At 41.5% G+C, this 16382-nt stretch overlaps 1 protein-coding gene and 1 long non-coding RNA gene across 4 annotated transcripts in view; one reads left to right on the top strand and one right to left on the bottom strand.

The window, feature by feature from the left end:
* LOC146823099 (uncharacterized) overlaps nucleotides 1–16382 on the bottom strand; it is a 340269-nt gene that overhangs the window by 85647 nt on the left and 238240 nt on the right. The gene's annotated exons all lie outside the window — the stretch shown is intronic.
* LOC146823101 (thread biopolymer filament subunit gamma-like) overlaps nucleotides 1–16382 on the top strand; it is a 76075-nt gene that overhangs the window by 25527 nt on the left and 34166 nt on the right. For both annotated transcript variants that reach the window (XM_085607353.1, XM_085607352.1), the window contains exons 6-8: nucleotides 5111–5331; nucleotides 6873–6919; nucleotides 12973–13005. In XM_085607353.1, the coding sequence (XP_085463479.1) occupies nucleotides 5111–5331; nucleotides 6873–6919; nucleotides 12973–13005 (301 nt within the window). The remainder of the gene's footprint in view (nucleotides 1–5110; nucleotides 5332–6872; nucleotides 6920–12972; nucleotides 13006–16382) is intronic.

Here is a 16382-nt window from a genome sequence, read left to right as displayed (position 1 = left end):
GATTTGGGTTGGAGTTATGACACAAGCCGAAGGAATTTGGTAAGGAGGATTCATAATATTAGGGTTTTGGGTGGAGTTTTCCTTCAGATGACATCTGACATCAGAGGCTTGAGTCATAACCACAGAGGTATAGTGAACATCACAACAGAGATTATGGAGGCTGGCCTTACAACAGGCCTTTTACAGTGATAGTATGACTCTACGATGTGGGAGGAGGAGAATAGGACATTATGATATCAGGGACAGGAAGATGTTTCAAACCTTTATTTTAGGGGAGCTTGACACTAGGGACTTCTTTAAAGCATAGTAGATAGAAGACAGCTGTAGCCGTCTATTGGCAACAGTCCTATTGTAGCAAATATAGACTTATAGTGGTTTTTTGGGCCAGCCAATTTCTTTGATTCAATGGTGTTCATGTCTATCTTAGGTCCCTTCTTCTGATTCAGTGATCTGCCTCACTGTTCTTGTTTTTCTCCCACCTAAAAGACATTTGGACTCCTCGTGTTTTGACAGGATAAGTTGTATCCATTCACTAGGACCTTGTATAACTGACGCTGAGGGACTATATTCTCTCCATATTTTTCTCATTGTTCTGCCTGCTCACCCACCCCGTGCTTTTCATTTAGAATTAATTCCCTCCCAATGTCCATTTGCCCCTACTGCTAGTACATCGGTGCCTGTCAATTACACATGGCTTTTTAACTATTACAAGTCACCAGTGTGAGCGCATGTGTGCACATGTCACATGTGTGGAGGCCATCTTGTTATGCTTTTTATACGGGTTATGAAAAAAAGCTTTCTAAGATGATCACATTCCATGAGCAGGCACAATGGCTACCTAGGATAAAAAGGTAATAGATCTGGTTGCAGCGATCACTGGCAAGACTTATTGGGTTTGCCAATGCTTGTTTGTGTTTGGAATGTGTTTCATGGTTTCCCCTGCAGCAATCTCAAAGGGTAGATCTTTATCATAGACACTTTCGGTACACATATATATGTTTTTATCTTTACATATCACAGACACACACATAAATTATTTATAAAAACCAGTGGCACTCTCCTGTATTATTGGTCAGTGCTTATTTACATGTCGCGAAAGTGGGCAGAGATCATCTTTGAAAAAGACCTGCTTAATATTCAAGGCTGGACAAAATCTTTTTAATACAAAATCAAGGTTTCCTACTCAGTTGGCATTTTCAGTGGTTACAAAACATGTTTTATACTGTTTCTTCATTATCTAAGATCATGATCAGGGCATAGCCAAATACACTTTAACAGATTCATGTTCTTCTCTGTAAATCAGGGTCCTATCAATTGGAGAGTTGGATTGCACTAAAATTTTCTATTTCTCTTTTTTATCCTAATGTATAGATTTTCTCAGTGGCGACTGGTCGATGTGGGTGTCTCGGCTCCACCCAGCTTACATTTCTATTTAAAAACTAACAATAAAATGTAAAATAATATGCTAATATAAGCCAGCACACCACCTAGCTGCAACCTGCTTTGTCATACTGGGGATAGAAGGCAGCACTGTGAAGATAGTCTCTTCTCAAGCAAACCAGCTGTTTGTGAGATAGTGTCAGCCTACAATCTCACAGCCCTGAGCACCGTGACATCTTTAGCCTTGCAAACCATAGAATCCAGAGCTATTGATCACCCTCATAGGTAAAGTTAGCCTCAGTGAGTCAGGCCTAAGTGTGAGGAGCTAAATCTCAATCCCTAGGTTTCACTTTCTGGAGCCCTAATGACATCCCATCCTTTTGCAACTCGTCACAGGGTAGGCTGCGGTCAGCAAACCCTGCTGCCCTCCCCCACCCTGTGACAAGTTGGGTAATGATGGTCTTAAAGGCAGTAGAGGCTGCCGGCAGGAATGTTAGCATTGCTGTCTGCGAAATGTAGCAGCACGAGTTGTGATATCCTGTTGTGCAGACACTCGCTCTCCGCTTCCCACACTGTGCTGAGATAGTGTGCCATTACTGGAGTGCTTGCACTGCATCCTGTTTGTGCACAAACAGCCTGAGCCCTAGTAGAGGTTAGAGAGGAAGTCTGCTGTTTGCAAACGGCTCTGCATGTATTTCCCTGATTGTGCTGCTACCCTTACTAGATGGGTGGGGCAAGAGGATCCATGGTAGTGTAAGAAATTGGGTTACTGGTTGAGGGGGGTGAAACTCTACTGAAGTAGCAAACACAATCCTTGTCATGTTGAAGTCATAAGCAAACCCCAAATAACCTGTCTCAACCCTCTTGTAGCTTGGCATAAAGCAGTCAGGCTTAACTTTGAGGCAATGTGTAAAGTATTTATGCAGAACTTCATACAGTAATAAAGTGAAAGCACAACAAAAGAAAAAGCTCACATCAATTTAAAAAATAGAGTAAAATCTAATAAATAATTTGACACCAAAATGACAAAAATCCAATTAATAGAACTGGAAAAATGCAATTTTAAAGATTTAAGTGAAAATAGCGCCAAAAGGCACAAAACTCCACTTGTGGCCACCCGGTACTGTCAGACCAGCAGAAAGTCAGAAGTTCAGGCCAAATGCGATGGTGCATGGGTCGGATATAGGAACCGCTGAAAAAGTTACCTTCGCAGTCCGGGACCAAGAATTCCGTTTGCAGAGGAAGGTGCCGCGAGGAGCAGGAGGAGCATTGCAGATGGCCGTCGATATAGCGCAAAGGGCCAGCTAGGTACTGTGGATGGTCGTTGCTGTAGTGCGAAGATCCGGTTTGCATCACGGACGGTCGTGGCTGGTGCTTCATGTTGATGGTCACCGCTGCAATCGATGTTGTAGCGTGAAGAGTTGGTCCACTGGAATGCCATATTCATGATGATGCAGAATGCAGCACACAAAGAGAGAGGAAATAACCTGAAGAAAAAAGATGTTGCTCCTTGTAACGCCATCCTCTGGAAGGCGCTGCGATTTCATGCAATCCTAGGTTTGCAAACTTTTGTAAATTTGGGATTCCATGAAATTCATAGGTGGTGGATGAGTGGGAACTCCCATGTTTGACCCTCCCAGAATAAAATGTAACACAGTGCAGCACTAGCAGCTGTGTGGCGTTACGTTTCTTTATAAAGCCACGCAAGGCGATGCAAATCGACCCTTGTGTGGCTTTGTTTGTATGTACTCGCATTTTGCTTCATGTCTAAGCCACAAAAGTGGTGCAACCATTGGGGGTGGGTACTGAGTTTTGTTACTTATTTTTAATTTATTGTTAATGTATCAATTGTGCTGTTTTAGTTATGCACTTTGTTGAAATCTATTGTTAATATATTAACTGTGTTGTATTTTACTGTGTACTTTTGTGGTTTGCATTGCGTTGATTTCTAAGAGTCAGCACAAGATGAAATGTCCAGGTGAGGCCCACGTAGAGCATTACAGAGTGAGCAGCAGTAGGGTGACCTCCTCCCCCCAGGTCATTATGGAGAGCGTCTCCAGTCTTGAAGCAAGACTGCAACAATCAGGGCCAGATTCACAAAGGTAAACTTACACCTTTGTGTAAATTTACTCTTTTTTTTGGTATTAAAAAACTGCAAGTTAATAGTAAGTTTACAACTGCGGAGTCTCCACAGTATACATTTACTAATAACTCGTAGTTCATGAATACCAAAGAGAGTAAACTTACACAAATGTGTAAGTTTACCTTTGTGAACCAGGCCCACTGAATACATTAGGCTACCACACATAAGTTCAAGATCTGGGCAGTAGTGGTCCTCCTAAGCAGCCGCCACTGCTCAAAGTGGTTACAAAAAGGTATTTTCAATAGGCCAACCCTGGATGCAAAGAGCGGCTAGGCGATGAAGGGATTACTTGCAGACGAATAACATTGAAGTCATCAGAGGAGTAAACGAATACCACCTACTGACAATGGGTGAGATCACCGAAAACATATATTGAAGAGCAGACAGATGAGATTTGGATTGAGACTAACAAAATAACCAAAGGGTGAAAATAAACGAAAGCAAAGAAGGGCCAGGGACTAGAGAAGAGAAAATGGAGATATACTTCCGAAGGGTAACTAGTGGTTTGTGCGATGCTGCCTTCAAACGTTTTAATGAGCATCAACTCTCAGGCCTCCTTGAAGGAATTCACTTTTCGGTGTGCATCTGTGGATGTTCTCTGTTTTCTGGACAGTATTGCTGTCGCTGCCTAGTTTGAGTGAATAATTTAGAAAAATCTCATTAAGGACCTTTTTGATTTGTGTGACTGTTGTAAAATAAAAGAGTACTGGGGCATATCAGTGCATTTTTGTAGGTAATGTGCACATCAGTGGACTTGTGATGTCGCTATCTGTAATCTGTGTAACAATTAAGCCCTGAACCCTTTGGGACCAACCTGAAGCTAATTTTAATCTGTCATCTGCCCTGGCGCGTTTGTGCAACAGCACTAACACTTTGAGCAGCTCTGGCCTATATGACCAGCTGCCATAATTTTCAGTGTGCCAGCCTGTCATCGTGATATGCATGTACAAAGGGGTAGGAGAACTCATTTGAACAAAAGTGGGAGATAGCCCTACCCTTGGACCTCTTGTCTGGTGCTTGCACTCCCAGGGAGGTCAGGCTTACTTGACAAACCAAGAATGTTTTACTTTGAAAAATTACTAGAATCGTGAATGATTTTTGGTAAGTTTATAAAAGAAATTGCGCAGGAGTATGCACAATTTTATTCCAATGCTTTAAAATTTTTTGCGTGCGACACAAGGGGCAACCTTTTCAAATCCCTTGTGAGATGTGCATGCCAGCTCCCCAAGCTCACTCGCCCAGGCAATTCATGGTTTGGTTTTGTACCTTACCACTTTCAAAGTTCACCAGCCGCCACTGACATTCTTTCTATTTTTTCTTTGCTGATTTCTTTCTTTCCCATGTTTGCTTGTTTTTCTTTATTGTTTATTTCTTGCTTTCTTTTGTTCTTTGTTTATTATTTTCCTCTTTCTTTCGTGGGTATATTTTGTCTTTCTTCTTTTTTTCCTCCCTTTATTCTCCTGTCCTTTCTCGTTTCAATTTTTCTGTCTTATTTTCTTTGTCTTCATTTCACCTCAGTCTCTCATTCTTAATATTACCTTTTTAATCCTCTTTACCTCTATGTTTTTCTCACTTTTTGTCCCACAGAACTATGCCTTAGAGAGCAGGCTGGCAGAAGCGTCAGCCAGTGTCACAGTGGGGGTGGCAGAGGCCCAGGCCCAAATTTCCAGCTATGAAGCTGCCATCGAATCCGGCAAAGTAGAGCTCCACAAAGTCATCATTAACTACCAGGAGCTGCTTGACATCAAACAAGCATTGGACGTGGAGATCTCTAACTACAGGAAACTTTTGGAAGCAGGAGATCTGAAGTAAGCGGGCCAGCCTAACCTGTTTGTGTTTTCATTAGGCACTCGTACAGCTGTCTCGAGTCTGACCATACCTGAGTCTGAAATTGGGGAGAAGGACCCACAGGGACTGACTCTTACACTTTGTTCTATGCAGTTTACACCTCGAATGAGTGACGCCCAAGTGGCTATTGATCTTTAAATCTGTCTTGCAAACCCGCACCTACTTTGCCATTTATCAATGCTTAATTTGTGCCGGTGACATCAGGTGGTGGGCATTGGATATCATATTTTTGGTGCCAAGACTTATTTTTCATCATACCGGCATGAGAGAGAAAGGGAGAAAGAAGTAAGAGAAAATAGGAAAACACTGACAAAGACAGAAAGAAGAGATTTTAAAAACCTGCAAGAGAGAGGGGAAGAGATAGGAAGTGTAGGCATGAAGTCGAAGCAAATTTAGGCTTCTTTCATATTTAGCCACCTTGCCCATTGGCAGCACCTGTAGAAGGCTTCCCTTGATAAACGTTGTGCCCTGCGTTTTTTGTTTGTTTTACAAGTTAGGCACTGCCCTTTAATTTCTGCGAGTTATAACCTAGTGGCTGGTCTCATAGTGGAGTGTCTGGAACTTGTTGATGGACATTTGTTGTTATGTATAACTCAGTGATTAAACTGTTCCGCTTAAAGATATTGTGTCCACTGCCGCCTTCGTTAATGCTTGGCTTTGTCATAGTTTTGCAAATCTTTATGGCTGGGAGACTGCTGGGGGTTATATCTGACTATACAATTCATCAATAAATATGCAGATAGTATTCAGCTGGCCCAAAAATATTTGTAAATATTAAAACAATTCAATACTCGTAGACATTTGAGTGAAAAAATAAAGCGCAAATCACCAAAGGGAACTACTGTTACCCCACACATTTTGCATCTGATTCTGAAAATCCCGGGCTGGTAGTGGGGAGTAATAGGCAGAAATGGTCTTCAGGGCTGGGGTTAACACATGATATCGCCCCTGTCCCAATTCTTTGCCTGCAAATTCCTTCAGGTATTATTACTATGTGCACATTGTTTCCCTAAGGCAGAACGTGCATAGCTCCTGCCATACACTTATGTCTGAAATAGCTAGGTCTTTTACATATTATTTCTTCTCTCTTTCCCTGAGATAACCTCTCCCCGTTATTCACCCTCCCCGATTCAACTTGCATTGGGATGGTGAGACACAGTTCATTTTTTGGGATCTCCGTCTCTTGGATGCAGTTTCATTGACCTCTTTAATTATCTATCGACATATTCAATAAACTTCTGTTTAGATAACTAACTGCAGATGAGTGCTTTCTCGTATGAATACAATTTGTTATAATATTTTTGTAATCGATCCTTCTGATATTCTCGTGAGATTGCTGTTCGAATATTAACTGCACAGCCCCAGCACATACACTAGCAAATGAACATGCATGTTTGCAATGTATCACACGTAAAAAACCATCGCCAGACACATAGGGTGCTGTTGACCTATGTTATCAGAAAACAAAATCAATATCTTCAATTTATGAACTCTTTTACAGATTTCCTGAAGTTGAGGCACTCTCTGGAGCCCGCTACTCCTTCACCTGTAAGTTAATAGAAAAGTGTCTACTAAGTGTTTAGTGCACATTATCAAATGTAAAATATGTCAACAATTTCATGGAAAGTGGATTTTAGGAATTGTCTTCCGTTTCCCCTTTCCACATTACAGGTCTTAGTAAGTGATGTGTCTCTTTAGATTCACTTGGTCTACTACTCTGCCAACAAATATGTATGAAAAAAAACAACTTAAGAACCATTTCCTAGGACCTAGGGACATATTTACAAAAAAATGTTGGCGCGTGGTGTTATGCCAAATTTGGTAATGACGCACTCCAACAGGGATGTGCCATATTCACAAGAATTCGGTGCATTCCTGCGCTAAAAAAGATGCCTATCACCAGCACAGCCATCCAGCCGCCATGTTGCAACGGTACCTGCGCCACAGGGGCGATTGTTTATGTGCAGGAAGGGACACCTTCCTGCACACAAACAATAATGGCAATTTGCTGTTCAACACACATAGAAAGAGCAAAGAATTAGAAGAAATTAATCATTTCTCCTCACATCGCTATTCTAAGACCATGTATACACTGGCCTTAGTTTATGGAACTGCCCCAAACTTGTATATCTGGGGCAGCGTCAAAAAAGCAATGGGGGTTGAGGTGGAACGCCCACTGCCAAACCCATTGCATGCCCACTTGCCATAGAGGACTGCGGCGGAAAGGGGCATATTTACAAGGTGAAGCTAAGCCACGTTAAGTGGCTTAGCACCACTATTGTAAATTAATGTTGATGGATCACAAGATACTTCTTAGTAGTTTCCACCTTGTAAATATGCGGAATGCTGCTATGACACCAGAGCATCATAAAAAGAGAAGCTCTGGTGGCGTGAAGGGCTTCTAAATATGCCCTCTAGTTCTAAGTCTTGGGATAGACACTGGCTTACAAGGCTTATGGCTGTGCACAGGTCTCATATGGCACCTTTTTAACTCTAGCTACAAACAACATTAGATGTCTAGTCCGCCAGAGATCATATCAATACAACAATTTTTAAGAGAAGAGCTCTGGGTCATACCACTTCATTAATTGGTTTGTTTGTGTAAGCCTACTTCATTCTTTGCTTCTTTGAGGTGTCCTTCATATTTTAGGACAGCCAACGCATATAGTGACTGTGTACATACTTTGTTTTTCCTTTATGGATTGGTAATTAGTCAACAAAGTAATTCCTCTTTGAGATCACGGTTGTTCTGCACACTGCTGCACTCATTGTAAAGAAACACCGGGCTCAGTTATTTTTGCACCTCTATGCAATTGCCACACCTCTAGCTGCCTGGACGTAATGGATGTTGGAGATAGTGGGAAAGTAGAAACAGCTGCATGTGTACTTTGGCACTGCGTCAACCTACCTTCTAGCTGAGCAACAATTTGTCCCTCCAAATGACAGACTTACAAGTTGTAGCCACATCTCCGGTGGTCAAGTACCTTATACCAGGATGGCGGCCATCTTGAGACCTTCATGTGTTTTATGACTGGTACAGATGTCAAAGGTAAGAGGCAGATAAGTGCCACGTTTGGTGATATGCCCTTTGCTGCACCATACATGCAGTGGTGCTGCTGGTCATCCTTGCTGCACCTGAGTTGCCATTAACTTCAGGCCAAACCCTCCAGTTAAGAATCTGCCCCTGCACATGTAGAGGGACAACAGCAGTGATGGCATTATTTTTTATTACCAAGTGCCATTATTTTTTATTATCAAGTGCCATTATTTTTTATTACCAAGTGCCATCTGGCCTGTACACAACCTAGTGAAACCGTGCACAAAAACCGCAGGGAGAAGTACTCTGTGCACACGATGTAGTGTTTTATTCTTTTTAGGTCTCGCCTAGGCAGCACGTATGCGCTGCTCTAGGATATTACCTTTTGTAATGGTTCTGCACTTTTCACAAACTCGTGCATGCCACGGCATCCACCTTGCGGGAGCGAGCAGCGGCGCGCAGGGGCCATCTGTTAGTAATTAGCGTGGCCGCGGTTGTTGCTTTTGCTGGGTAATCTCTTCATTTGTCATATCAGTTGTGTGCAGCAGGTGGCGCCGTTGTATTACTTGATACTAAAATAGCACACTCCTACAGGCTTGTTTTCTACATTAGACTGGAACATTTTTAGGTTTGGCTTAAAGAGTGTTGTGTGTGCCATTCATCCATGACAAAAGTTGCTGAGATTCCAATAATAGATGTTGAGGTGCGGCAAGTGAATTTACCATTTTTCCATTAATTTAGAAAAAGGTGTGCAAGAATCAAGCTTTAGGAAACCAGTTTAGCTCTTAGGGCCATATGTAGGTAGCCTAATATTTACCACTTCATAAATACCGAATTTTACCGATTCGGTATTTATGAAGTGGTAAATGATATGTAGGTAATCCATCGGTAATATTTACCGATTCGGAATGGGTGGGTAATTTAGAATCGGTATTTACCGATTCGGTAATGGTAACTGGCTTCCCATTGATTCCTATGGGCCAGGAGGCCCATAGGAATCAATGGGAAGCCAGTTACCATTACCGAATCGGTAAATACCGATTCGGTAATGGGGGGAGCACAATCAAGGGTGGCAGGGTGTCACAGTGACACCCTGTTGCACCCCTGATTCCTGCATGTGTGCACATGTGGCACACATACATGTATGTCTGCCACATTGCACACTTCAAAGTGCAAAAAAATGCTTTTTTCCAGCTTTTCGTCATTTACCACCAACTTTTAGTTGGTGGTAAATAACGAATCCCCACAAAAACCACACACTCCCCCTACAAATCATTTCAGGATTCGGTATTTACCGAATCGGTAAAATTACCGAATCGGTAATTTTACCGATTCGGTAAATTACCGAATCCTGAAATGTGCCCCCTACATACCAAAAGCCTGAATACCGGTCGGTAACGGGATATTTACCGAAAATCGGCCGTTACCGACCGGTATTGGGCTTCCTACATATGGCCCTTAGTCTTTTATTGATGTTATGCGTCTTTTACTACAGACATTTTCCGTTTTTGTACTCACTATTTTCACAAGCTAATCTTTATGCGAATGTGCCATATGCTGTTTAGTTGGTGTGAATTGCACTGTTAGAAATGGAGATCTGTCTTTACGCAACTACTTGTAAAGTGGGCATTTACTTTGATAGACGCCTTTTTGCAAATATGCATATCACTGCACTTTTATTGATGGTAACAAGCCATCAGTTTCAAGAAGATTATTTTTTACATTCCTTGTCTCATTAGAAGGATGTATTGCTTATGACCCAAAGCCTGCAAAGAAATGTAAACATTTGTTTATGAAAAGGTTTGATAAACCAGCAGAGTAACATAATTACAAAGAATGTGGTAGTTTTTGTTTTTTAATTTATCTGCTACAGTTGTTTGGTTATGAAACTGTTTAATAGCTTTGGAGGTAGATTAAAAAACTTAAGTGAAACACCAAGTGCTTGTATTGTTTAGTAGTGAAGGAAACCCGGTAAACGTAATTTTGGTATACTTCATAGTAGTTGGTTTGCTAGATTTCTCTCTGTATGCTAGCATCATATTTTTGACCCCACACTTTCACTTTTTACATCAATGCATTCTAGAAATTGTAATATCCTGACACTAATGGTTTGGGAAGTGAAAGAAAAGGAATAGCTGTGTATGGGGTTATTACACACTGCTGCTAAAATCGTATGCCAAATTTCAGCTGTGCAGTTGTTATTTGTGCTGTGTTGACATGATATTAATTCATCTGATTTACACAGTAGCTAAAAATGGGGTAAATCGTAGGCAAATCATTTTGCAGATATTATGAGCGTGTTATTACTGAATGCTTGCTGTTTTGTGCTCACCAGCCAAAGTAGTTGGCAGTAAGAGTGAGTGTAAAGTATGAGTGAACGCTATTTTCTCTCATTTCTAAATCTGTACAATTGCTAAGAGGTGTGAACATTTCATTTGCATCCTTTTTACTTCTCGCACCAGTTTCTACTTGAGGCACGGTGTTCCACATAAATTTAATGATGTGGAAAACCTAAGTATGTCGTATGCTATTACTAGAAAGATAAAGGTGCTACATTCAAATGCCACCCATATATCATTATTCCAGAGTGCCCAGGGCTGGACATCGTCTGCAGAGAACACTGTATTGCTACTTACAGGCTATCATTTAACAAGCATTGGCATAGCCAATAGGTCTCGCCTTTGGGACCTTATAAGTGTTTAGTTATCCAGCACAATATCCTTGGTGCAACAACATCAACTGTTGCATGGCTAAACACTTATAAGGTCCCAAAGGTGAGACCTATTGGCTATGCCAATGCTTGTTTCTTATTTCATTCTCTGGTCACAGTGTTGTACCATATTGAGGGAACATGCTGCTATCCTTGATAAAACAGATCCTTATCATTCTTGGTGTTGTTGTGCATGTTTTCTGTTTTAAAGATCAAACAAGCTGAAGGATGAAGGAAATGCATTCAAGAGATATTCATAGGCGTTGGGTTGGAGTGCATCGTGCTTTTCCTTCTATGATTTGGTAGATTCCCGCTGACTGGCACAGACAAGCCCTGCCAGGCTAGCGGCATTTATGTCCTCTTTCTTCAAACGGGCCATGTCCTTTGTGTTGCCGTGGGTAGCGTTTGCAAATGGCCCACTTTGGGTTATCACGAGTTGCAAGGTTATGTGCATAGAGCAGATAACGCAGTATTTGAGACAGGCCCCTCCATCTTGGGTCATTTGAAACCTATGGACAGATTTACTTGCAGAAAGGGTATTTTCATATTGGCTCTGTCTAAGAATCACCGCAGTGCGCATGCTCCGCCCCATTATTGCCTGTGGTTCAGCCTATCACTTTGGAAGTCAACAGTGGAAGGTCAGAGGCTAGTTGCGTGTCTGTCTCCTGGGCGTGAATATACCTCACCGAGTGAGGCTGTGACAGGAAAGAGTGGATTTTGGGATTACTAATTATACTGGTAAATTACCTGGGAATTACTAAGTGTTAACGTAGAGGAGAACATAGAAGAAAAATGTGCATACATGTTCAAGTGATTTCATATACACGCGGTAGTCTTTATAAGGATTTGATACAGCAGATGCAAAGCTCCAAGCAGTATCACAAGAGCTACAGATGTTTGAAGGACGTTGGTAGAGGCTACAATAACATTGTAATATGGACTAGTTCTGTGTGGTTCTCAGCACCAGAAGAGGAGGGAGTTCCACAATTCAAATTTCACGTGCATTAGTACAGCTATGTGTGGGTTTCAGTGCCGGAATTGTGGGGCTGTTGCTAGTCAGCATTGATTAGCATGGGTAGTTGAGTGAATGTGTGCATGGAAAAGTAAAGGCATTATGCCTATCCTTACATTTTTGCATTGGTTGTTGCTAGACACCCTCTTTGAATTCACACTTTCCTGTCTCCCCTATATGGCCATTATTTCTTGACAACTCTGATCTGGCAGATAAACTTCTGAAGTATGAGCTGGGAAAGGAGCTTGCACTTCTTACAGTAATTCTCTCGATCACCTTAATCTTCCTCTTGTTAGCAAATCACAAATTTACAATAAGCACCTAAGCACTGGCAATCCCCTCTCCCCACGCTCTGACTTGGTCCTAACTTTTTCATTTTTGAAAATGACCTAAATACTTTTTTGAACGTTTCTCAGTCTAGTTCTGTTACATTTCTTTAACATTGTATTGCTGTGTCATTGTTTTTCCTACATGATTGTTTTGTTGTGGTTCACAATGGACCGCCATCTTGTGAAAAGGCCCCACTCTCTAAAATTGTAATAAGTAACTAAATCAGTCACATTTCAGAAGCTATGGGGACTGTCAGTAAATAAACCGTCCTGCAGAGAGGTCTATAATTGGTACCCCTTGCTAAAGACAATCAGATTCCTCATCCCTGGCCATGTGTAACTCAGAATGATGCCTAGGAGAAAGATCAGTTAGGTTTGCACAGAGGTGTTTAGTAATTATATTTGCCAATTGAACATTGTCTGTGTCTGGTGTTTTAAAAGCAGACTGAAGTTAAAGAATGTCTGTACTCACTCCTCAGAAATCAGCTAACCTTTATTTTGCTTTATTTTCAGCTGAAGGTGGATTTAAGAAACTTGATAGCTCATGTAAGTACCTTGGCTACTCTAAATGTTCCTTCTACAATGCACTGTCCATGAAATTCGAATTTTATATATGCTTTCTGTAAAATATTTGTGGAAGTTAGAACTTGGCAAATTTGTTCAGGATTCACACCCCTTGATCCCATCTCCTTGTCACCTCCACAACCCTTTTCATGCTTTCTGCTTCATCCTCCTAAAATGCAAATTGTCGGCCTTCCCTCAAACACTGTATGTCACGGTATGCGGTGTTCGTGATCACTTTTTGTCTATGTCCTTGTTTCGGAAATATTTTGAATTCTCCTCTGCAAATCGATTTGGACAAACTCTGAACTATCGAGGATATCATTTTTTGAATACTTTTTGAACTTCTCAAACTTTTGGAAGCTTGAGAAAATATTTCTTAAGGTCTAAAAGGTTGAAAATGCAACACCTTCTCTACTGTTTGAACCTTCAAGGAAACAGCCGACGTTAAGGACAGAAATATTACTTTAATACAATCACTGCAGTGAATTTAAATTTGTGAACATGGAAGGAGGACTATTTACCAGCTATTACCAGTGAGGCGGACTGTGAATGGTTGTGGAAACAAACGCAGCACAAGCAGGGAGACATTAGCAACAAAAAATTAAATGATCATAGAAACATACGCCTTATAAGCAAGACAGACCAAGGATGTGTCTGAAACACATGGCTATAAGTTACATGATACCAAATCATGCCTCCCTCAGCCAAAGTTCCGAAGTTTCAGCGAAGTCGTAGAACTGCCCAGTGACATACTGTGAACATAGCTCCTAGTTAATGGTGTGCAGTTAGCTGAATGTTGTGCAGTATTGTGTGATCAGCCGCCATAGCGCCATAGCGCCATGTTAGCCACAAGTCTCTACAATAGCACATTAATCACATAAACATAAACAGTGACTACTACAATGAATGCCATTGGTCCAGGGGCTGAATTAGCCCCCTTACTTTATTCAGTCCGAAAACCATCAGACAGAAGGTAAGTTAATTATTTCACAAGTCCAACTTTACAGCACTAGACTGTGTGGGGAGTTACAGATTTAAGTATGCAAGTGTGGAGTTCTGGTGGTGGCGCCGGGGTTGGGTTCCCTCAATATGTGGTAAGTCGGATGTCGTTGGAGATACATGAACATTTGGCCTAGGATGCTGTCAATTGGTGTGAACGAGCACACATCTGCTACACCTTTCTTGTCATCTGGCATCAGGAAAATATATTTTCATGGGCCTGAGGAGAACCAAGATGAGGCTATGTACCTCCATCCACAAGAAGAGATTCCAGGACTGCTGGCATAGAGCAACCTTCCATATATGGGGTTAGTGACCAGAAATGCTTTTGCAGTATAGTATCCTGTGGCAGCACCTCTTGTGGAACAACCACAAACTGTGCAATGCATGCTAAGGAAATCTGCCTCTCATGATCAAGGGAAGTGCACTCGTTCAACACCTGGACAAAAAACATAATACGAGAGACAAGTACCAAAGGCAGAGGTGGTATTTAGAATATAATTGTTGAGGATTCGCATCATAAGCTCGCTGGCACCTAAATTGAGTGTGATTGAGTTGTGTGACATATAGTGCATGGCGCTAGTGTGACGACCTACTCTTTGGTGGCTTTATGAAAGGACCAAATGAAGGAGTTTGCAAAAGGCATGAAGAGTGTGTCTGGTATAAACAGCTACCATAGAACTAGAAGATGTCTCCATCAACACAATCACCTCTAAATTTGCTGAAGACCATAAATGAATGATGGATGCTAGTGGCTAGCTCTATCACCATCCAAGGTGTACATTTATCAGAAAATCCATCACAGACTAATGTTCGTGCTCGTCTTGCCAAGTCTTTGGAGAGACATCAGAAATGTCAGAGTAAGAACGGAGGAGTAACTCTAAAAGCAAGATTTTAGGAGCAGGTTGTCTGAACCAAAATTACAAGTTTCAGTTACTTCGCCTGGATAGATATGACACACTTGAACAACCATTGGCAAAAGTGACTCAATCAATCTGGTGCTCAGGCAATAACTCCCCATGCTACCCGTTTCATCGCTTACCAGAGCTCTGTGGGCGCCATTGAGGCATACCCAGTAGTACACATATATAAGTTACCATATGCAGAGATTTCCTTGCAGTGTCTTCTGTATGGTAGGTTTCCATTAAACAGGCCTCAGACTTTTACATCACTGGGCAGGCAGACACAGGTTCCATGCAGCAAAATTGGAGCATAGTGGTTGCACATGTGATAAACTTTCAAAAATTGAATTGGGACCTTCTGAGTTTCTCCCCTGATTGTTTGCTGTTTTACATTTCCAATAATTCCTATTGTGCATGTGACCCCCAGCAGATAGGGGGTTTATCTAAAAAGGCAGCATGGTCATCATAAAGGGCGACTGTCCAGTTATCATCGGTGTCATGTGGTATTCTGCAAACTCTTCAGAAGGTTGAGCAAGTCTTAAAGTTAGGATTTTTCTCAGTTTAGGAGTAGTAAAGTTAGGACTCCTAACTTTAGGACTCCTAAATGCCTTCTGTGAATACTGAAAGTCTTACAGTTAGGATTCTTCTCAGTTTAGGAGTAGTAAAGTTAGGACTCCTTACTTTAGGACTCCTAAATGCCTTCTGTGAATACCGAAAGTCTTAAAGTTAGGATTTTTCTCAGTGTAGAAGTCCTAAGTTAGGAGTCCTAACTGTATTACTCCTGAACTGAGAAAAATCCTAACTTTAAGACTTTCAGTATTCACAGAAGGCATTTAGTAGTCCTAAAGTTAGGACTCCTAACTTCTGTGAATACCGAAATGAGTAATTGCCTTCTGTGAATACCAAAATGAGTAAGTGCCTCCTGTGAATACCAAAATGGTAGTAAGATTAGGATTTTGTCTTATGTTAGTTCTGTGAATCGGGCCCAAAGTTTTTTAATCACACCTAAATCTGTAAGAGAGTAAGCATGACCATTTTTGAATTGCGCAAACGGGTTTGCCAACCCGTTTGCACATGCAAAAACAGAATGCGGAATGTACAGACCCTATTTTGCGAGTAGCAATTTTTTGAGACTGGCAAAATAGGGTTTAGTGACACGCTATTAGGAAGGGGCGTTCCCTTCCTAATAGCGAGCGCAACCCTATGTAAGAATGTTTTGCGTCCACAATTGCTGGCGCAAAACACTTGCAAATTACCACCCTCTTCAAGAGGGTGGTAATGTACTCGCAAAAGGGAAGGGGTCCCCTAGGGACCCCTTCCGCTTTGCAAATGCAGGAGAAAATATTTTTTAAGGGCAGGCAGTGATCCCAGGGACCACTGCCTGCCCTTAAAAAATTAAACGAAAAAGTTTCCAATTTTTTTTTATGCATCCCGTTTTCCTTTAAGGAAAACGGGCTG

The sequence above is a fragment of the Triturus cristatus genome, chromosome 5_2 (genome assembly GCF_964204655.1).
Source record: "Triturus cristatus chromosome 5_2, aTriCri1.1, whole genome shotgun sequence".
NCBI classification, from domain to species: Eukaryota; Metazoa; Chordata; class Amphibia; order Caudata; family Salamandridae; genus Triturus; species Triturus cristatus.
This window is presented reverse-complemented; position numbering and strand designations above follow the sequence as displayed.